The sequence below is a fragment of the Scyliorhinus torazame genome, chromosome 10, assembly GCF_047496885.1.
Source record: "Scyliorhinus torazame isolate Kashiwa2021f chromosome 10, sScyTor2.1, whole genome shotgun sequence".
NCBI classification, from domain to species: domain Eukaryota; kingdom Metazoa; phylum Chordata; class Chondrichthyes; order Carcharhiniformes; family Scyliorhinidae; genus Scyliorhinus; species Scyliorhinus torazame.
Window position 1 is genome coordinate 50,688,140 of NC_092716.1, and position 23,735 is coordinate 50,711,874.

Here is a 23,735-nt window from a genome sequence, read left to right on the forward strand (position 1 = left end):
CCTCTTACGTCCAGGTCCGGAATGTGCCCCAACATGCGCTTCATGAATCCAGCATCATCCCAGTTCGGGGTGTATACATTTACCAACACCACCCACGTCCCTTGCAACCTACTGCTCACCATCACATATCGCCCTCCATTATCCACTACGATAGTCTTGGCCTCAAATGACACCCGCTTCCCCACCAATATTGCCACCCCTCTTCGTGTCCAGTCCCGAGTGGAATAAATGCCCTACCCATCCCTTTCTTTTTTTTTGTGCACCGTTCACGGAGATGCTGCAATACCGAGTCGATGCGTGGAGTGGACGGAGCAAGCCCCTATTCCATCTCCCTGCTCCAAAAATCAATTTAATATATGGTCCCCAGATAAGGGACGTATCAGATATTAAACTGATAAGAACAGATACTACACTTGATCTTAGCCAAAAGGCCGAGAAGCGATTACCCATTCCTTTCTTAACCCGACCTGGTCCGCCACCTTCAGATGTGTGTCTCTTGGAGCATGACCACGTCTGCATTCAGTCCCTTTAAGTGCGCGAACACTCGGGCCCTCTTCACCGGCCCATTCAGGCCCCTCACGTTCCACGTTATCAGCCGGATTGGAGGGGCTCTCTCACCCCCCCCCACCCGCCGACTAGCCATCTCTTTTTCTAGGCCAGTCCCGTGTCCGCGCCTCCCTCACCCTCCAGTCCCCCAGCCGGGGGACCCCCGCCCCGACCACCTCTTCTGTGTCCCATTCCCTTTCGGCCAGTGCAGCAGCAACCCTTTCTTCTCTTTCCCCCCCCCCCCCCCCCAAAGACCCCTGTCTAGCTTTTTTGCTCCCCGCATATCACTCCCGTAAGTCAGCTGACACCTGCCGACCCCGGCTTCCCCCGCCGTCCCATTGACCGCCCCGTGTGGGAGTGTCCCAATCAGTATGCGTTCCTTCGTTCCCCTTCCCGGTTTTCTTCCTGCGCGCGGGAAAAACCCCGTGCTTTCCAAAGCCTGCCCTGCCCCCTCTGACACCGCTCCTTGTCCCTTTTTTCCCCCCGCCCCAGCCCATGTAACATTTCCTGCGCATGATTGACCCCCTATTTACAACAACCATCACACATCAAACCTCAAATACCCCCCCACCCTCGCAAACCCTCAGAGTCCAACTTTTCGGTTTGTATGAAGGTCCATTCCTCTTCAGGCGTTTCAAAATAATAGTGTTGGTCCTTGTATGTGACCCACAGTTGCGCTGGCTGCAGCATTCCGAATTTCACTCCTTTCCGGTGCAACACCGCTTTGGCCTGGTTGAAACCCGCTCTCCGCTTTGCAACCTCCGTACTCCAGTCCGGGTATATTCGGATCTCTGCATTGTCCCACTTACTGCTCCGCTCCTTCTTGGCCCATTTCAGGACCCTCTCTCTGTCCGTGAACCGGTGAAATCTCACCACCATTGCCCTTGGCGGCTCATTTGCCTTGGGCCTCCTCGCCAGCATCCGGTGTGCCCCGTCCAGCTCCGGCGACCTCGAAGGGGCCTCCGCGCCCATCATCGCCCCGAGCATCGTGCTCGCGTATGCCCCGGCATCGGCCCCCTCCTCTCCTTCAAGGAGACCCAGGATCCGCAGATTCTTTCTCCTCTACCTGTTCTCCAGGTCTTCGAGTCTTCCCGCTGCTCCACTCTCACCGCCAGACCCAAGAGCCCGTCCTCATTCTCACTGACTCTTTTCTGTACCTCCTGGATCTTTACCTCGTGGGCCTTCTGGGTCATCCCTAGTCCTTCAATTACCGCCAGCATCTCCTTGCGCAGCTCCTCGAAGCAGCGCTTGATAAACTCCTGCAGCTCCGGCCCGCACTCCGCTTTGTCCCCGGCCGCCGCCATTTTGTTTTTTTCCCTCTCTTCCGCTGCTCCAATGCTGCTTTTTTGGCTGTTTCACTTCTGGTCCGGTCCGTAAAAGATGGAGGGGGACCTCTCTCTTCCCTTCCCCACGGGTTGTCTTCGAAAAAAATTCCGTTGGGGCTCCTCTAACGAGCCCGAAAGTCCGTAATAGCGGGAACTGCTGAATCGTGCGGCTTAGCTCCGCATAGCCGCCACCGGAAGTGACAAATGGTTTTTAAAGCAAAACAATGTTTATTCTATGAACTGAAATTAGCCTTTTAAAACCTAACATTGAATATCTTAACACCCATTACTTCAAAGATAACCCCAAAAGACTACAACACTAAATAATCCTTCAAACTGTTCCTTTAAACATCCAAAAGACTTCAAACCTTCAAAAATAATAACACATTAGGTTACATTCAATATATTTATAGTCTTTGGATGTGCAGACATCAACAGACCGGCTGTGTTTCTTCCTGCAGCTCTCAGCAAAACACACATACTCCCAGCTGCCTTCTCAAACTGAAACTCAAAAAAAGCAGAAGTGAGCTCAGCTCCCTCCACCCTCTGACATCATTTCAGTAATATGATCAGCTCCATTTCTTAAAGGTACATTGCTTAAACATCCATTTCTTAAAGGTATTCTCAAATGACGGGAGCCTTCATAAATAACCTCAACCAGTATGGGAATTGAACCCGCGCTGTTGGTCTTGCTCTGTACCACAAACCAGCTGTCCAGCCAACTGAGCTATAACTGTTTGAGTCAATCCTGAGAATGCTTTATCTCAGCAGTGTAAAATCCTGGAACCCCTTGCCTCACAGGAGCAAGCATATCCTGACCACTGACTGCAGAGGTTTATGAAGGGGGCTCACCACCATCATCTTGAGGAAAGTTGCTATTGGCGGCTGCATCCCATGAATTTAAATCAAAGTGCCAGACTATTTGCAAATGTTAGTTGAAAGACTTGTAGGAGGGCCTTGTTCTTAAACCAGGGAGGAACATTGGGGTTTTTCTCCAACTTAGTTTGGGAATATACCATGGGCGAGATTCTCCACTCCCGCGCCAGTTGGGAGAATCGCCTGGGCCGCCAGACTTTCCCGGGACGCCGGTCCGACTCCCTCCCGCGATTCTCCCAAGCGGCGGAGCGGCCCCGTCGAGTTTCGCGGGCCACAGGCCGGAGAATCGCCGGAGACACCCAAAATGGCGATTCTCCGGCACCCCCGCTATTCTCAGGCCCGGATGGGCGCCGTCCACACCTGGTCGCTGCCGTCTGGAACAGCGCGGGAACGCTGGGGGGGGGGGGGGAGATCCTGCAGCGGGGGTACCTCCAAATGTGGGATGGCCCGCGATCGGTGCCCACCAATCGTCGGGCTGTCCTCTCTGAAGGAGGACCTCCTTCCGCAGCCCCGCAAGATTCGTCCGCCATCTTCTTGCGGGGCGGATTCGGAGAGGACGGCAACCACGCATGCACGGGTGACGCCAGTTATGCGGTGCCGGCCGCGTCATGTATGCAGCGCCGCCTTTACGCGGCGACAAGGCCTGGCGCGTGTAGATGACGCGGCCCCGATCCTAGCCCATTATCGTGCCCTGAATCGGTCGGGATAGGGGCCGTTTCGCGCCGTCGTGAATCTCGACGGCGTTCACGACGGCGTGGGCACTTTGGCGCGGGAGTAGAGAATCCCGCCCCATGTTCTGTGGAAAGATGTAGAAAATGTCTCTGCATATTCAAATAAATGTAATCTGTAAAGTCTTTCCGTGTTTTATCTAATGGCCTTAAACATTTGTCATTTTAGTTATACTACTTAGTATTGACACATGTCCGTGTGGTTTAGTCTGCCATGTTTTGTTTGGTACTCATATGAAATTGTCTTTTGACCTTGAATTTGAAATGTTCAATTACTAGTGTTACTTTGGCTCAGCAGCAAGCTTTCCAGCTGTGCTGGCCAGCAATCCTCAGTCAACACCACAAAAACAGACTAATTGGATATTCATGTCATTTCTGGAATCATTAGCTGGATGTTTGTTTATCCAAGTGACAGCAATTTCAAAGTAATTCGTCAGATGTGAAACAACTTGGAATCGTGAGAATGTTTGAGTGTTTCATATGCTTGCTTTTTGTTTCTCCTTTATCTACTTAGTACTGCTATTTATTTTTCCTACCTTCCCAGAATTTGAATGCAATCCTAATCCAATTTTCTCTGCTTGTGGTGTGGTTCCTGGAATCAAAATATTTTTGGTATTTTAAGTCATTTTTTGGTTGTGCAATAAATGACCTAAACGTCGGTAGTTTTCACTTTTTTTATGCCAGTGTAATGAGAGACGCACTCAAGTACTGTTGGACAATTTTGGGTTAGAGTAGATGGGTTATTTGTCAATGGGAGCAGACATGGATGTGCATTCAGACAAGGGGAAAGAAAGTTAGAGCAATCAAGGCTGGAGCTCCCTGGATTATGAAAGAGATGGAGAGTAAGATGAAACAGATAAAAGGGGTGTATGACAGATGTAAATTCAGGAAAAAGTGACACAAACACGAGAGAATATAGGCCCAATTTGCTCAAAACATAGGACAATCTTCTAGTGAACATCTGCTGTAGGGCCATCTGTTGCAAGCATATCTTTTAAATATGGGGACAAAAACTGCAATGTGCTCCAGGTGTGGTCTCCCCAAAGCTCTGTGCAATTGTAGCAAGGTTACTTGATCCTTGTACTCCAGCCTCCTTGCAATAAAGGCCAACATGCAATTGCTTGCTGTACCTGCATGCTAAATCTTTGTATTCTCTGGAGAGTATACCCAAGTCCCTCCTCCGAACATCAACATTTGCAATTTTCATGCCTCTTAATTCTGCTTTTTTATCCTTCCATTTAAGTGAATAACTTCATCCTTCCCTACATTATATTCCATCTGTTACCTTGTTGCCCACTCAACCTGTTGATATATCTTTGCAGCCTCATTGTGTCCTCCGTGATCACAACTTGCATTGCCATCTAGATGTGTCTTGTTTTTTTAAAAAAGAATGTTTTTACTGGGTTGTTTATACATGGTGTATTTACAGATGAACGTACACACCGAGAAACCAAAAAGAGTTAACAAAACACTACATAACTTAAAAAAAAAACAAGAGGTGGGAAAATAAAAACTGGAGAAGTGTATATACAGAGAAGCAATGAAGAGAAAATGTCACTGTACATGTCATTTTTGGCCGGGGGGGGGGGGGGGGGGAAGAGGGATCCTTCTCTTTCTCTCTTTCCCCCCCCCCCCCCCCCCCCCCTTTTCTGTTTCTTTAAGAAAAGAAATTACATACAGAACAAGCAAAACAAAACTGATGTTTCTTGCTTCTCCCGGTCGTTTTCGCTGTTGTGTGTTTGCCTCGGCCATTCGACGTTCCTTCCTCCTTTACTTTCTTATTCTTAGTATAGAAATAGAAAATACTGGACAATCTCTCAGCAGGTCTGACAACATCTATGGAGAAAAAGGGAGCTAACGTTTCAACTCTGGATCACTCTTTGTCAAAACGCCAAGGACCTGAAGGCTGATGGACATAAAACCAGCCTCCAGGCTGCTCGATGTAAACTGGCCTATCTGCTTCTGTGTGCTGGCAATTATACCACTGTTCCCCTTTGATTCTGCATTGTGATTCTATTTGGCTGCCTGCCCCTCTCACATTCCTTTGTTCTAGAAATCAACGTGTATACCTCGCTGATCTCCCATTGTCTTGGTAAGCTGTTTCTACTCGTAGGTGATTCATGCCTGATTCTATCTATGTCTGCTAATCTCATTACTGGGAAAGATGCATCTCATCTGGCCTTTTGAATACTGGATGCTGTTGCCGCTTGGCAGATTTTTCCCTGTTGCTGGCAGGGCAGATCGCATCCTTTTATGCCTTAGATTATTTTTACTGTTACTAGGCAAAGCCATGACCATTAATATAGATTATAAATATCTGAAGCCCCAGCACTGATCCTTGCAACACTCCAGTTGCAGCCTGCCAACTTGAAAATGACTAGTTTTATCCCTACTCTTTGCTTCCTTTCCGGTAAACAATTCCCTACCAATATAATGTATTACTCCAAATTTCATGGGCCCATATCTTAACCTTTTGTTTGGCACCTTATTGAAGGTCTTTGGAAATCCAAGAATGCGACATCTATTTGCTCCCTTTTATTTACTCTAGTTCGCACATCCTCTAACAAATTTGTCAAACACATTTTGCCTTGGGTGAAATCATGTTGATTTTCTGATCATGCTTAATAGCCGGAATTTTCCAGCTGTTCACGCCGGTGAGATCTGCGGCCCTGCCGGCGGCACACCCTGCCATAGGATTCCCGGCAGCAAGTGGTGTGAATTCAATGGGAAACCCTTGACAATGGCGGTACCTGAAATTCCTGCCACTGGCCAATGGTAGACCCCTGTTGCGGGTTGCGCGAAAATTCCCACACAATAGTTTCCAGTATTTTCCAGATGACAGTCAGGCTAACTGGTCTGACTTCCCTGTTTTGTGTCCCTCTTTTCTTAAATAGTGGTCTTATATTTGCTAATTTCCAAACCACTAAAAGTGATTTTTGAAGCTTTATGATTTTGAAAATCATAACTAGCCTGCCCACAAACTCTGCAGCCACCTCATTCAGAACCCTAAATGTTGGTCAACAGGTTCTGAGAATTTGTTGAATTGCCCCAACTTTTCTTTATGCTGCTATTAATTACCTGAAGTCCCGCACTCTCATTAGCCCCATAGTTACCATTTATTTCTGGCCTTCTGATTTTCAGCTTCAACTGGAGTATCTGGGCACCCCACTTTAGGATTGCTATGAAGGCTTTAAAGAGGTTGCAAAAAGATTCATGAATCTGCTACCAATGATGAGAGACTTCAGTGACGCAGATTGGAGAAGCTGGGGTTGTTCTCCTTTGAGAAGAGATGCTGAAAAGAGAGTTGATGGGAATGCTCAAAAGTGAGGAGCCTGTACAGAGGTGATAGAGAACCTTGTTCTCTTTGGTCGAAGGGTGGAGAACCAAAGGGACAGATTTATGGTGATTGGGAAAGGAACCAAAGGTGACACGAGAGCATTTTTTAATGCAGTGGTTAGGATCTGGAATGCATTATCCGAGTGTGTTGTGGAGGCAGGTTCAATTGTGGATTTTTGAAGGGAATTGGAGAGCAGAGGAGTAGGAAAAGGACATTCCGCTTCTTGTGCCAGCTGCACCATTCAAACCGATCAGGATTGATAGTTTATCTCAACGCCTCGGTACTGCACTATCCTAATATTCCTAGAAGTCATTAATATCTAGAAATCTTGTCTATTTATCTTAAGCATACTTAATGACCGAGTATCCACAGCCTTCTGGGGTAGAGAATTCCAAAGACCCGCTACCATCGAGTGAAGATATTCCTCATTTTTTTTTTCCCTCTCTCTCTTTCGACTGTTCGTGTTATCTATCTCTCTCGACTTTTTTCATTCAGTCTTTGTGTGTGTGGGTGTGTGTCTCTCTGTTGTGTGTCTCTCTGTTGTGTGTCTCTCTGTTGTGTGTGTCTCTCTGTTGTGTGTGTCTCTCTGTTGTGCGTGCCTCTCGCTGTTGTGCGTGCCTCTCGCTGTTGTGCGTGCCTCTCGCTGTTGTGCGTGCCTCTCGCTGTTGTGCGTGCCTCTCGCTGTTGTGCGTGCCTCTCGCTGTTGTGCGTGCCTCTCGCTGTCGCTCGCGCTCTCTGTCTCGCGCGCTGTCAACAAAACAAAGAAGAAAGAAATGTACAGCACAGGAACAGGCCCTTCGGCCCTCCAAGCCCGTGCCGACCATGCTGCCCGACTAAACTACAATCTTCTACACTTCCTGGGTCCGTATCCTTCTATTCCCATCCTATTCATATATTTGTCAAGATGCCCCTTAAATGTCACTATCGTCCCTGCTTCCACTACCTCCTCCGGTAGCGAGTTCCAGGCACCCACTACCCTCTGCGTAAAAAACTTGCCTCGTACATCTACTCTAAACCTTGCCCCTCTCACCTTAAACCTATGCCCCCTAGTAATTGACCCCTCTACCCTGGGGAAAAGCCTCTGACTATCCACTCTGTCTATGCCCCTCATAATTTTGTATACCTCTATCAGGTCTCCCCTCAACCTCCTTCGTTCCAGTGAGAACAAACCAAGTTTATTCAATCGCTCCTCCTAGCTAATGCCCTCCATACCAGGCAACATTCTGGTAAATCTCTTCTGCACCCTCTCTAAAGCCTCCACACCCTTCTGGTAGTGTGGCGACCAGAATTGAACACTATACTCCAAGTGTGGCCTAACTAAGGTTCTATACAGCTGCAACATGACTTGCCAATTCTTATACTCAATGCCCCGGCCAATGAAGGCAAGCATGCCGTATGCCTTCTTGACTACCTTCTCCACCTCTGTTGCCCCTTTCAATGACCTGTGGACCTGTACTCCTAGATCTCTTTGACTTTCAATACTCTTGAGGGTTCTACCCTTCACTGTATATTCCCTACCTGCATTAGACCTTCCAAAATGCATTACCTCACATTTGTCCGGATTAAACTCCATCTGCCACCTCTCCGCCCAAGTCTCCAGACAATCTAAATCCTGCTGTATCCTCCGACAGTCCTCATCGCTATCCGCAATTCCACCAACCTTTGTGTCGTCTGCAAACTTACTAATCAGACCAGTTACATTTTCCTCCAAATCATTTATATATACTACAAAGAGCAAAGGTCCCAGCACTGATCCCTGTGGAACACCACTGGTCACAGCCCTCCAATTAGAAAAGCATCCCTCCATTGCTACTCTCTGCCTTCTATGGCCTAGCCAGTTCTGTATCCACCTTGCCAGCTCACCCCTGATCCGTGTGACTTCACCTTTTGTACTAGTCTACCATGAGGGACCTTGTCAAAGGCCTTACTGAAGTCCATATAGACAACATCTACTGCCCTATCTGCATCAATCATCTTAGTGACCTCCTCGAAAAACTCTATCAAGTTAGTGAGACACGACCTCCCCTTCACAAAACCGTGCTGCCTCTCACTAATACGTCCATTTGCTTCCAAATGGGAGTAGATGCTGTCTCGAAGAATTCTCTCCAGTAATTTCCCTACCACTGAAGTAAGGCTCACCGGCCTGTAGTTCCCGGGATTATCCTTGCTACCCTTCTTAAACAGAGGAACAACATTGGCTATTCTCCAGTCCTCCGGGACATCCCCTGAAGACAGCAAGGATCCAAAGATTTCTGTCAAGGCCTCAGCAATTTCCTCTCCAGCCTCCTTCAGTATTCTGGGGTAGATCCCATCAGGCCCTGGGGACTTATCTACCTTAATATTTTTTAAGACACCCAACACCTCGTCTTTTTGGATCACAATGTGACCCAGGCTATCTACACCCCCTTCTCCAGACTCAACATCTACCAATTCCTTCTCTTTGGTGAATACTGATGCAAAGTATTCATTTAGTACCTCGCCCATTTCCTCTGGCTCCACACACAGATTCCCTTGCCTATCCTTCAGTGGGCCAACCCTTTCCCTGGCTACCCTCTTGCTTTTTATGTACGTGTAAAAAGCCTTGGGATTTTCCTTAACCCTATTTGCCAATGACTTTTCGTGACCCCTTCTAGCCCTCCTGACTCCTTGCTTAAGTTCCTTCCTACTTTCCTTATATTCCACGCAGGCTTCGTCTGTTCCCAGCCTTTTAGCACTGACAAATGCCTCCTTTTTCTTTTTGACGAGGCCTACAATATCACTCGTCATCCAAGGTTCCCGAAAATTGCCGTATTTATCTTTCTTCCTCACAGGAACATGCCGGTCCTGTATTCCTTTCAACTGCCACTTGAAAGCCTCCCACATGTCAGATGTTGATTTGCCCTCAAACATCCGCCCCCAATCTATGTTCTTCAGTTCCCGCCTAATATTGTTATAATTAGCCTTCCCCCAATTTAGCACATTCTTCCTCGGACCTTGTCCACCAGTACTTTAAAACTTACTGAATTGTGGTCACTGTTACCGAAATGCTCCCCTACTGAAACATCTACCACCTGGCCGGGCTCATTCCACAATACCAGGTCCAGTACCGCCCCTTCCCTAGTTGGACTGTCTACATATTGTTTTAAGAAGCCCTCCTGGATGCTCCTTACAAACTCCGCCCTGTCTAAGCCCCTGGCACTAAGTGAGTCCCAGTCAATATTGGGGAAGTTGAAGTCTCCCATCACCACAACCCTGTTGTTTTTACTCTTTTCCAAAATCTGTCTACCTATCTGCTCCTCTATCTCCCCCAACATTGTGACTGCACCCTTCTTCTGTCGCTCGCGCTCTCTGTCTCGCGCGCTGTCACTCGCGCCCTCTGCCTCGCGCGCCCTCTGCTCCATCATTATTTTACACCCTTCTGTTTGTGTGTATATAGGGGAGGGGGGATGAGTTAAAAATGCTGCTTGGGGCGGGTTAGAGATTAGAGGGACGTTTTATAAAATAAATTTAGAATACCGAATTAAGTTTTCCCAATTGAGGGGCAATTTCGCATGGCCAATTCACCTACCCTGCACATCTTTGAATTGTGGGGGAAACCGACGTGAACTCCACACAGTGATCCAGGGCGGGCATTGAACCTTGGACCTCGGTGCCGTGGGGCAGCAGTGCTAACCACTGCGCCACGGTGCTGCCCGAATCTGATGGTAGTTAACCAGTTGTATCTGTTGCCTACTTAATTATCGTTACTGTTACTAAAAAGTTAATTGTTTGAATTTGCAAACCTGGTTACGATGAATATTGGGCAGTCGGAGACCTCTGGTATTTTAAAATAACAGTTAATTTAATCTGTATTCCGACTCTGGGGCAAGTGGGGCTGGAATTGACTGCACACTGGCCCAGTGTGCTGTAACACCCTTAGTTCCTTCATTCTCTATTATTTCAGGAAGGTTTTTGTATTTTTTTTCTGTGAAACTGACTTGAAGTAATTATTAAACCTGTCTGCTATTTCCCTATTCCCCATTTAAAAAAAAAAGTCTCTTGTCGCTGCCTGTAGTGGACCCACATTTGTCTTTGCAAATCTTTTTGTTTTTCAACATATAGAAGCTTCTCTAGGTCTGTACTGCACCTGAATATTTAAAAAATTGTGCAGACTTTTGGGAAAAAATGAGGAAGCAAGACTAGCTGAATTGCCCCTGCAGAGAACCAGTGCCGATATAAGACCATAAGATATAGGAGCAGAATTAGGCCATTCGGCCCATCAAGTCCGTTTGGCCATTCAATCATGGCTGATATGTTTCTCATCCCCCTTCTCCCCATATCCTCTAATCCCCTTATTCATGCCATAGCTTCCTCTTTAAAGTAATAATGCACAAATTGAATAAAAAATAGTAAACTTAATTTGGAAGGCCTGCACTTTACTGCAATGTAAGGACAAATCATGTTTTTTTTTTTCACTTACAAAAATACATGTATTATTATTATTTGTTACACCCAGATTTGCTCAATCTCTTGCATCTGCTTTTTGATCCTAGTGCCACTGCTGACTTGGCACAGTATGGTGCTTCCACATCTACAGTAAGAGCTGTACTTTTATTCAATTAATAAGATTCAGAATGGTTTGGAAAGTGCATCCAGTTTAATGGGTAAAGCCAGAAACTGTTAATTCATAGAATCATAAAATATTGCGGAGAAGGGGGTCAGTTTGGCTCTGACATGCCCTACCCTAGCCTTGTAAAGTTTCAGATTCTCAAACTAAAAAAGTATTATTGAATCTGTTTCTACTATTCCTTGAGATGGTGTATTCCATATGACAAATCACTGTTTATGAAAAAGGTTTGTTTATGTTGCCTCTCACTGTTTTGCCAATCAACTTGAATCTACGTTCTCCAAATACTGACTCTTTTGTCTATGGAAACTGCTCTTAATTTATTATTTTTAGTTGAGATTTGGATTTGTTTATTGTCACGTGTACTGAGGTACAGTGAAAAGTATTTTTCTGTGAGCAGCTCAACAGATCATTAGGTACATAGAAAGAAAGGGAATAAATAAAATACATAATAGGGCAACACACGGTATACAATGTAACTACAGAAGCACCGGCATCGGATGAAGCATACAGGGGTGTAGTGTTAATGAGGTCAGTCCATAAGAGGGTCATTTAGGAGTCTGGTAACAGCGGGGAAGAAGCTGTTTTTGAGTCAGTTTGTGCGTGTTCTCACACTTCTGTATCTCCTTCCCGATGGAAGAAGTTGGAAGATTGAGTAAGCCGGGTGGGGGGGGTCTTTGATTATGCTACCCGCTTTCCCCAGGCAGCGGGAGGTGTTGATGAAGTCAATGGATGGGAGGCAGGTTCGTTTAAAAGAACTGGGCTGAGTTTACGACTCTGAAGTTTCTTGCGGTCCTGGGCGAGCAGTTGCCATACTAGGCTGTGATGCAGCCCGATAGGATGCTTTCTACGGTGCATCTGTAAAAGTTGGTAAGAGTTAATGTGGACATGCCGAATTTGTTAGTTTGCTGAGGAAGTATAGGCGCTGTTGTGCTTTCTTGGTGGTAGCGTCAACGTGGGTAGACCAAGACAGATTTTTGGAGATGTGCACCCCAAGGAATTTGAAACTGCTAACCATCTCCGCATCGGCCCCGTTGGTGCAGACGGGTGTGTACAGTACTTTTCTTTCTGAAGTCAATGACCAGCTCTTTAGTTTTGTTGGCATTGAGGGAGAGATTGTTGTCGCGATTGTTGTCGGAGAGATTTTAAGTATTTACAAAGATCCTCACTGAGACATGTATTTTTTTCATTTCTTTGAATGTATTTTCAGATCAGTGTATGTTAAAATGATCTTAAACATACTCTGCCTAATGTGCATGAATTACGAATAGTTGCTTGTAACTTTTAAAATCTTCATAAATTATGGTGTGACCGTTGGGTCCTAATTAGATCTCTGCAGGATTATGCCATTTCTTTGAAGTTTTCATTTACATTGTGAATCGCTGGAAATTCAGATGCAAAGTAGCATGTTGAAATTATTGTGGTTTTTAAAAAAAGTATGGATAAAATGAGGGTCTTGTTTTCTGGGGCTGTTTTATTGAGCTTTTCTTTTCAACTTTAGAGGATGCCAGCCCCCATCAGACTGAGGGAGCTAATCCGGACTATCCGGACAGCCAGGACCCAAGCTGAGGAGCGTGAGATGATACAGAAAGAATGTGCTTCAATTCGGTCTTCGTTCAGGGAAGAAGATAACACTTACCGCTGTCGAAATGTGGCAAAACTACTGTACATGCACATGCTAGGATATCCTGCACACTTCGGCCAGGTAAATTGCTAATATGGTCATTGCCAGTTTTTGGGGGTTAAAAATGGATTTAAAGAAGAATTAAATAATCTGTGGTATACATGTGTATCAGCATCCGTTTTGAGTCAGTTGTGAATCGCTATTGTGAGTTTTAAGAAAATATTGCGAACTCTTCATCAGTTGTCGAGCCGGTGAGTTTAGCAGGTTGGAGAGGCTTCAGATTCTATCTGAGTTAACTAGCAGCTGGGTGGCAAGGGTGCTGTTAGAACTTATTTCTATTCCTCTGTTTGCGAGAGAGAAAAACACCTGCTCAAATGCAGGCTGCCTGGATGTTGTTGAAAAAACGGATTAGTTTGACTCCAGCACCCATGAAATAATAACTTTCAACACTAAAACTAGTCTTACATGAAACATAGCTACTTCAAGAAATCAAATCTTAATTTGTGTAATGTGAATGCGTTAGATGTGTTTAAATAGAGCCAATAAACTTGAATTTTTGTTTAAGTCAAGAGGGTTGTTGAGGAAAGTGGAGTTGATATCTATCCGGAATTTGAAAAGAGAATTTGTTTAATACCACAAAACTGGCTTGTCACAAAGCAAAAGGGACAGCAGCAGTATGGATATTAAATGAGCTAATGGATGGAAATCTGAAAGCTGTGGGGAATGACTGATTTGGACAGAGGTATACAGTAGTGTTCCCAAGGTTCCGTACTAGACCCATTGTTGTTTTTGATTTATATTAATGAATTGTAGACTTGTGGGAACCAGGCGCAATTTTGAAATTTGCAAGTGTTTGGAAGTGTCATCAATGGTAAAAAGCAGGTATTCGAGAGGGCTGAGGTTGTTACATAGGGCAAATTAAATTCAATGTCTTATTATGCTATACTAGTTTATGAAAACTGATTTCGGGCGTGTATCTAAATTGGGGCCATAAGTCCTGTTACACTGCAAATGGCCCTAATTGTGCAAAACAGGGGTGTCTAAGTCTGTTTTAGAAGTAATCTGAAATTCATGGTGTGTGAGCCTAATACATTGCCCCTTAACTTCTATTTCTATTAAATATATTTAATCTGTTTCTTTTTTAATTACAACGCAACATAGAAATGTATCTATCTATTTTGCTCAGTAATGCCTTGTTTTGACTTGGAAAGATTTTGGCACGACCCAAATAGTTAAACTTCATCTCTTTCATTTAGGTATTGGTCCTTGTTCTTTTGATCATTTTGGTGTTGGTGATTTGTTGAACTGCCTGGTCCTGTACAATTTATGCCGATATTGCTATATCCTAACTAGTGCAGATTTGCCTGTTTTATGACTGGCCACAGATTTAACTTCAAGCAGAAGCAAAAGTGTATCTCAATATGGGCATTAACTCCTCTTATGTTCTCAAACATTCAGTAATTTTTTATAAAGACTAAATTTGTGATGATAAAATCATTTTGCATTTGATTGTTTTGCTCCTTCTAAATCTTTCATATTGAAGTTGTCCTGTTTGTAAAATATTTTGCCTGTGTTTTTGTTCACTGTAGCTGGAGTGCCTAAAACTAATTGCCTCACAGAAATTTACAGACAAACGGATTGGTTATCTAGGTGCTATGTTATTGCTTGATGAACGGCAAGATGTTCACTTGCTCATGACAAATTGTATTAAAAAGTAAGTACTGTTCTTAATCAAAGTAATTTAATTCCGTGTTTTGATGAACATTCAGTTTGTATGTTTGCTTTATTTCACACATTCCAAACCCTGATATTCTGCATGTAACTATAAAAGCAAATTACACATTGAACGAATGAAGAACAAAGAAAAGTACAGCATAGGAACAGGCCCTTCAGCACTCCAAGCCTGCACCGACCATGCTGCCTCTAAACTAAAATCTTCTACACTTCTGGGTTCTGTATCCCTCTATTCCCATTGTATTCATGTATTTGTCAAGATGCCCCTTAAATGTCACTATCGTCCCTGCTTCCACCACCACCTCCGGCAGCGAGTTCCAGGTACCCACTACCCTCTGTGTTTAAAAAAAAAAAAAAAAAAAAAAAAAAACGTCTTCACCTTCGACAACAAGTTCTTCATCCAGACACATTGAACAGCCATGGGGACCAGATTCGCACCTCAATATGCCAACATCTTCATGCACAAGTTTGAACAAGACCTCCTCGCCGCACAGGACCTTCAACCGTCGTTATACACCAGATAAATCAATGACTTTTTTCCTTTGGACCCACGGCGAAGAATCACTGAAATGACTACACAATGGCATCAATAAGTTCCATCCCACCATCAGACTCACCATGGACTACTCTCCAAAATCGGTTGCATTCTTAGACACACTCATCTCCATCAAGAACGGTCACCTCAGCAGTTCGCTTTACCGCAAGCCCACGGATAACCTCACGATGCTCCAGTCCCCAGCTTCCACCCCAAACACATTAAAGAAGCCATCCCTGTGGACACGCTCTCCGTATACACAGGATCATCTCAGACAAGGAGGAGCGTAACACATCTACAGACGCTGAAAGATGCCCTCGTACGAATGGGATATGCCGCTCAAATCATCGATCGACAGTTCCAACGTGCCACAGCAAAAAAACGTACCGTCTTCCTCAAAAGACAAACACCGGACACAACCGACGTACCCTTCGTCGTCCAGTACTTCCCCGGAGCGGAGAAACTACGACATCATCTTCGCAGCCTTCAACACATCATCGATGAAGACGAACATCTTGCCAAGGTCATCCCCACACCCCAACTACTTGCCTTCAAACAACCGCTTAACCTCAAACAAACCATTGTTTGCAGCAAACTACCCAGCCTTCAGAACAGCGACCACAACACCACACAACCCTGCCATGGCAATCTCTGCAAGACGTGCCAGATCATCGACATGGGTACCACCATTACACGTGAGAATACCACCCACCAGGTACGCGGTACATACTCGTGCGACTCGGCCAACGCTGTCTACCTCATACGCTGCAGGAAAGGATGTACCAAAGTGTGGTACATTGGCGAGACCATGCAGACACTGCGACAACGGATGAACAGACATTGCGCGACAATCGCCAGTCGGGGAACACTTCAGCAGTCAAGGGCATTAGGCCTCCGATCTTCGGGTAAGCATTCTCCAAGGCAGCCTTCAGGACGCGCAACAACGCAAAATTGCCGAGCAGAAACTCAAGAGCCAAGAGCCAAGTTCCGCACACATGAGTACGCTCTCAACCAGGACCTTGGATTCATGTCACATTACATTCACCATCTTGCCTGGGCTTGCAAAATCCTACCAACTGTCCTGTGCGATTACTGGGTTATGGGGATAGGGTGGAGGTATGGGCTTAATTGGGGTGCCCTTTCCAAGTGCCGGTGCAGACTCGATGGGCCGAATGACCTCCTGCACTGTAAATTCTATGATACTCGCAGAATCCTACCTTATAGCCAATGTCCCAGACACCACCATCACCATTCCTGGGTATGTCCTGTCTCACTGGCAGAGCAGACCCACTGGCTGCAGTGGTATATAGTCAGGAGGGAGTTGCCCTGGGCGTCCTCCACATCGACTCTGCACCCATGAAGGCTTCAGGTTAAACATAGGCAACAAAACCTCCTGCTGGTTACAATATACCGGCCACCATCAGCTGATGATTCAGTACTCCTCCATGTTGAACACCATTTGGAGGAAGCTAAGGGTGACAAGGGTGCAGAATATGCTTTGGGTGGGGGACTTCAATGTCCATCACCAAGAGTGGCTCAGTAGTACGGCCACACATGAGCTGGCCGGATCCTAAAGGACTTGCCTGCTGAAGTACCAGCCTAGCAGCTGGTGAGGGAACCAACAAGATGGGAAAAACATACTTGACCAATCTGCCTGCTGCAGATGCATCTTTATCATAGAATCATAGAATTTACAGTGCAGAAGGAGGCCATTCGGCCCATTGAGTCTGCACCGGCTCTTGGAAAGAGCACCCTACCCAGGGTCAACACCTCCACCCTATCCCCATAACCCAGTAACCCCACCCAACACTAAGGGCAACTTTGGACACTAAGGGCAATTTATCATGGCCAATCCACCTAACCTGCACATCTTTGGACTGTGGGAGGAAACCGGAGCACCCGGAGGAAACCCACGCACACACTGGGAGGATGTGCAGACTCCGCACAGACCGTGACACAAGCCGGAATCGAACCTGGGACCCTGGAGCTGTGAAGCAATTGTGCATGACAGTATCAATAGAAGTGACCACCGCACAGTCCTTCTGGAGTCAAAGTCCCGTCTTCAAGTTGAGGATACCCTCCATCGTCTTGTTTGGTACTACCACTGTGCTGAATGGGATAGACTTCAAACAAATCTAGCAACTCCAGACTGGCCATCAACAGCATCAGAATTGTATTCAACCACAATCTGCAACCTCATGGCCTGGTATATCCCCCACTCTACTATTACCACCAAGCCAGGGGATCAGCCCTGGTTCAATGAAAATGCAGGAGAGCATGCCACGAACAACATCAGGCATACCGAAAAATGAGGTGTTAACCTGGTGAAGCTACAACACAGGTTACTTGTGTGCCAAACAGCATAAGTAACAAGACAGAGCTAAACAATTCCACAACGAATACATCAAGCTCTGCAGTCCTGCCACATCCATCCCTGAATGGTGGTGGACAATTAACAACTCGCTGGAGAAGGAGGCTCCACAAATATCCCCATCCTCAATGATGGAGGAGCCCAGTACATGTGTGCAAAAGACTAAGCTAAGGCATTTGCAACAATCCTCAGCCAGAAGTGCCAAGTGGATGACCCATCTTGATCATCTCCGGAGGTCCCCAATATCGCAGAGATCAGACTTCAGCCAATACTGTTCACTCCACGTGACATCAAGAAACAGCTGAAGGCACTGGATACTGCAACGACTATGGGCCCTGACAGCAGTAGTACTGAAAACTTGTGCTCCAGAACTTGCCACTCCCCTAGCCAAGCTGTTCCAGTACAGCTACAGCACTGGCAATGTGAAAAATTGCCCAGATGTGTCCTGTACACAAGAACAGGACAAATGCAACCCAGTCAATTACCGCCCCATCAATCTACTCTCCATCAGCAAAGTGATGGAAGGTGTCATCAACACTCTGTCAAGCGGCACTTACTCAGCAGTAACCTGTTCAAGGATGCTCCGTTTGGATTCCGCCTGGGTCACTCAGCTCCGACCTCATTACAGCCTTGGTTCAAGCATTGACAAAAGAGCTGACTGCCAGAGGTGAGGTGAGAGTGATGAGACATCAAGGTAGCATTTGACAGAGTATGACATCAAGGAGATTGCAGATCCCCAAGACATTGCTGCAGGAGTTCTTAAGGGTAGTGATGTAGCCCACTAACAATGACCTTCCTTCCAACATAAAATCAGCAGTGAGGATGTTCACTGATGGTTGCACATTATTCTGTATTTTTTGTAACTCAGATACTGAAACAGTCAATGGCTGTATGCATTTAAGCTTGGGCTGATAAAATGGCAAGTAACATTCATGCCACATGAGTGCCAATGACTATCTCCAACAAAAGAAAATTGAACCCATCTCTCAGGATATTCAATGGCAATATTGTTGAATCCTCCACCAACATCTTGGGGGAAATTGTTGACTTGGATCAGCTATATATATTTACTGTGGCTGTAAGAGCAGGTCAGAGGCTGGGAATTCTGTAGCAAGTGACTCCAGACACAAGTCAAGAATGTGATGCAATTCTGTCCACTTGCCTGGATGAGTTCAGCTCCAACAGCACTCTAAGCTTGACAACAGTCCAGACAAAGCAACTCACTTGATTAGCATCTGATCCAGCACCTTCAACATTCACCTCTCCACCAGCACCAGCGCTTAGTAGCAGCAGTGTGTGCCATTAACAAAATGCACTGCAACAACTTGTCGAGGCTCCTTCTTCAGCACCTTTCAAATCCATAATCTCTACCATTGAGGACAAGGGCAGATGCAATGTGGGAACTCAACCATCTGCGAGCTCCTTCTGGGTATTTCACCATCCAGGCAATATATTGCCATTCCTTTATCTTCTTTGGGTCCAAGTCATGAAACTCTCTCTCGAACAACTTTGTAGATGTACCTACACAACATTGACTATAGTGGATCAAGAAGGCAGCTCACCGAGACCTCCTTAGGCAGTTGGATTTGGGCAATAAATGCTTCTGCTGTGCTTTTCATAAGTGAAAGGGGGGGGAGAAAAAATAGTCTAGTCACTTGTTATGTAGGCAACCACTGTATACAATTTAATTCCCATCTTAACATTCCACAGACATGAGAAATTTCATCAGTTGACATGTTTTGTTTAATGAGGATTAATTATTAACTAAGAAACCTGGATAACTCGCTTGCTCCTTTTTAAATATTGCCGTGGTAGCTTGGATATTGACGTGGGTGGGCAGACAATGCCTTGGTTTAATGTCTCATCCAAAAGGTAGCATCTCCGGCAATGCAGCACTCCATTTGTGTGCTCAAGTTCCTGAAGTTAACTTGAATCCATAATCTTGCACTTTAGTGATAGTATAATCCTATAACCAAAGGATTTTGGTGCCCTACTGTACCAGCTACGTATGAAATTTTTGTGGTGCCAATAAATATTGCATTGGCTTGCAGTCATGTGATTGAAATTAAACTATGTCACGCATTTGGTACTTTAGTATTTTATGCTAGGGAGTGACGGGGGAATTGATGGGTACAATTCCATCATGTAGTGAACCTCAACTTTACAAGCAGCCGATAAGACTTTCCACCTGAGGAAGGAGCTGCTCCGAAAGCTAGTGTTTGAAACGAACCTGTTGGACTTCTTACTCTAATAGAATTGGCATGGGTGCAGGTTCCCTTATTCTTGGGCAAACCTGTACCTTATGACCCCAGGAAATACTAGAAACTTGCAAACTGATGTAGATTGTGTTTAACTCCTTTATGACTGACAGGACTTTGGTGGGATTTTGGTTTATAATTGATCCCTCAATTGCTCACTAGTGTTTCAGTTTGAGCTTTGGCAATTTTCAAGAGGGGATGAAAAGAGAAGACATGATCAGATGGAAACTGAAAGAAAACCAGGTTTATCTCTAGATTAATTGTGCTTAATGTTGGTGACAATGTTATTTTTCAGAAAATTTCTGTTCACTTTACAAATTTGGGCTTTGTTTGATTTATGCCAAGAGTTATAACTTTGAGTGTTTTTCAGGAATTTGTAGCTGAAAACATTTTTTGGTTAGGAAAAAACTATAATGAAATCAAACTTTGTGAAATGGCATCATATGCTGATTCATGTATTTTAATTGTTTCCAGTGACCTGAACCACAGTACTCAGTATGTGCAGGGCCTAGCACTCTGCACACTCGGCTGTATGGGATCGTCAGAAATGTGCAGAGATCTCGCAGGCGAAGTGGAAAAATTGCTGAAAACATCCAACTCTTACCTGAGGAAGAAGGTAAAGAAAAGATTTTAATGCTGCATTCTTGCTGTTGCATTTTTGAATGCATTTAGACTTGTTTTAAAAGCAATTGATGCAGATATGATTAGTGAAGCAAAATGTAACGTTGGGCCTGGATCAAATGAACAAAATGCTATCTGCTTCCTAAGAGAACACCTTCCTTAAGGTAATTGGGGCACATTTAACGAGGTCAACGATGAGCTGGTTGTTTGCAGCAGTGGAGGACAAGTGTGAGCTGTGTGGGAGGGGCCTGGCCAACCCTGTCCACCTGTTCTCGCCTTGTCCCGAGTTGGGAGACTTTGGGGCTCTTTCAGCATTATGTCAGCAATCTTGCAAATGGATTTGGAGCCCAACCTTCTGGGGCCATATTTGGGGTGTTGGACCTGCTGGAGCTACAGACTGGGTGGATGTTTTAGTCTTCGCCTCGCTGATTGCTCGCAGGCGAGCCCTGTGGGGGTAGAGATCAACTTCTCCTCCCAGTTGCACCCAAGATTTTTTTTATTTTTTGTTAACTTGTGTACTATCCTGTATAAGCTGGGTTTTTTGTCGATGCATTGCAATAACTGAATTACATTTAGTTTTGTAATTATACTACATATCATTTAAAATGCTAGTTGAAGGGCTAGTTCAAATTCATGCTTAAAATGCTTGCAACATTTTTACATTGATATTTGATCACCTTGGAAATAGTCTGAATTTGTATATCATTTTTTCCAGGCAGCATTATGCGCAGTACATGTAATCAGGAAAGTGCCTGAGTTGATGGAAATGTTCCTACCAGCTACTAAAAACCTGCTGAATGAAAAAAATCATGGTATGTGTCCCATTGCATTATAGACATATTTCTGTAATACAAATTGGTTTGAAAGTAATTTCAAGTAAGAGTACAAGACCCAGGGATGTATCTGAGGCTATATAAGACTCTGGTTAGACCCCATTTGGAGTATTGTGAGCAGTTTTGGCGCCGTATCTAAGGAAGGATGTGCTGGCCTGGGAAAGGCTCCAGAGGAGATTCACAAGAATGATCCCTGGAATGACGAGCTTGTCGTATGAGGAACGGTTGAGGACTCTGGGTCTGTACTCGTTGGAGTTTAGAAGAATGAGGGGGGATCTTATTGAAACTTACAGGATACGGCGAGACCTGGATAGAGTGGACGTGGAGAGGATGTTTCCACTTGTAGGAAAAACTAGAAGCAGAGGACACAATCTCAGACTAAAGGGACAATCCTTTAAAACAGAGATAAGGATGAATTTCTTCAGCCAGAGCGTGGTGGATCTGTGGAACTCTTTGTCGCAGAAGGCCGTGGAATCCAAATCACTGAGTGTCCTTAAAACGGAGGTAGATAGGTTTTTGATCAATGAGGGGATCAGGGGTTATGGGGAGAAGGCAGGAGAATGGGGATGAGAAAATATCAGCCATGATTGAATGGCGGAGCAGACTGGATTAGACCGAGTGGCCTAATTCTGCTCCTATTTCTTGTGGTCTTATGATCTATTGCTGAAAAATGAGCCGAAATATTTTATTTGTTAATTAATTTGAGTTGTTTTCTAATATGTTAGACTTGGAATGAAATATCACCACATTACTTTAACAGGATGAGTGCCATGTCAGCCAGCTTCCAAATGGAATTTCAATATGTAGGTGATTCAGGGTATTAAACAATCCAACCTATAAAACCTGCACCTATAAACAATCCGCCTGCACAGACCAGCTGGCAGATGTGTTCGCAGACATCTTTCACCTGTCCCCATTCCACTCAGCTCCCCACCTGCTTCAAGAAGACCACCATCATACCGGTGTCAAAGAAGAACCAGGCAACATGCCTCAATGCCTACCATCCGGTGGCTCTGACATCAGTCGTAATGAAGTGCTTCGAGAGGTTGGTCATGAAGCGCATCACCTCCATACTCTCAACGCCTTGATCCACTGCAATTCGCATACCGCAACCGGCCCACAGCAAGCGCCATCTCCCTGGCCCTACACTCATCCCTTGAGCATCTCAACAACAAGGACTCCGACATCAGACTCCTTTTTATTGATTATAGCTCCGCCTTCAACACCATAATCCCAGCCAAGCTCATATGAAAGCTCCTCACTCTGCAACTGGATCCTTGACTTTCTGACCAACAGACCACAATCAGTAAGAATAAACAGCAACACCTCCTCTTCAATAGTCCTCCATATCGGGGCCGTGCAAGGCTCCGTACTTAGCCCCCTATTATACTCATGTACACACACGACTGCGTGGCAAAAGTTGGTTCCAACTCCATCTACAAGTTTGCTGACGATACGGCCATAGTGGGCCGGATCTAGAATAACGACGAGTCAGAATACAGGAGGGAGATAGAGACCCTAGTGGAGTGGTGCAGCGCCAACAATCTATCCCTCAATGCCAGCAAAGCTAAAGAGCTGGTCATTGACTTCAGGAAGCACAGTACTGTACACACCCCTGTCAGCATCAATGGGGCCCAGGTGGAGATGGTTAGTTTCAAATTCCATGGGGGGTACACATCTCCAGAAATCTGTCCTGGTCCACCCAGGTCGATGCTACCACCAAGAAAGCACAACAGCGCCTATACTTCCTCAGGAAACTAAGGAAATTCGGCATGTCCACATTAACTCTTACCAACTTTTACAGATGCACCATAGAAACCAACTTTTACAGATGCACCATAGAAACCAACTTTTACAGATGCACCGTAGAAAGCACCCTATCTGGTTGCATCACAGCCTGGTATGGCAACTGCTCGGCCCTGGACCGCAAGAAACTTCAGAAAGTCGTGAACACAGACCAGTCCATCACATGAACCTGCATCCCATCCATTGACTCCAACTACACCTCCCTGCTGCCTGGGGAAAGCGGGCAGCATAATCAAAGACCCCTCCCACCCGGCTTACTCACTCCTCCAACTTCTTCCATCGGGCAGGAGGTACAAAAGTCTGAGAACACGCACGAACAGACTCAAAAACAGCTTCTTCCCCCCCCCCCCTTCCCCCCCCCTGTTACCAGACTCCTAAACGACCCTCTTATGGACTGACCTCATTAACACTACACCCCTGTATGCTTCACCCGATGCCAGTGTTTATGTATGATGTGGAGATGCTGGCGTTGGACTGGGGTGAGCACAGTAAGAAGTCGCACAACACCAGGTTAAAGTCCAACAGGTTTGTTTCAAATGCTAGCTTTCGGAGCACT

The 23,735-nt window shown here is 45.5% G+C and overlaps 1 protein-coding gene and 1 non-coding gene across 4 annotated transcripts in view; one reads left to right on the plus strand and one right to left on the minus strand.

Moving 5' to 3' along the window:
* ap1g1 (adaptor related protein complex 1 subunit gamma 1) overlaps positions 1 to 23,735 on the plus strand; it is a 198,033-nt gene that overhangs the window by 39,565 nt on the left and 134,733 nt on the right. For all 3 annotated transcript variants that reach the window (XM_072518091.1, XM_072518089.1, XM_072518090.1), the window contains exons 2-5: positions 12,899 to 13,102; positions 14,611 to 14,735; positions 20,394 to 20,535; positions 21,256 to 21,352. In XM_072518091.1, coding sequence (XP_072374192.1) covers positions 12,902 to 13,102; positions 14,611 to 14,735; positions 20,394 to 20,535; positions 21,256 to 21,352 — 565 coding nt within the window. In that variant the 5' untranslated portion in view covers positions 12,899 to 12,901. The remainder of the gene's footprint in view (positions 1 to 12,898; positions 13,103 to 14,610; positions 14,736 to 20,393; positions 20,536 to 21,255; positions 21,353 to 23,735) is intronic.
* Positions 253 to 443, minus strand: LOC140384971 (U2 spliceosomal RNA). The gene has a single exon (XR_011933253.1). It is a non-coding gene; the product is annotated as a U2 spliceosomal RNA (small nuclear RNA).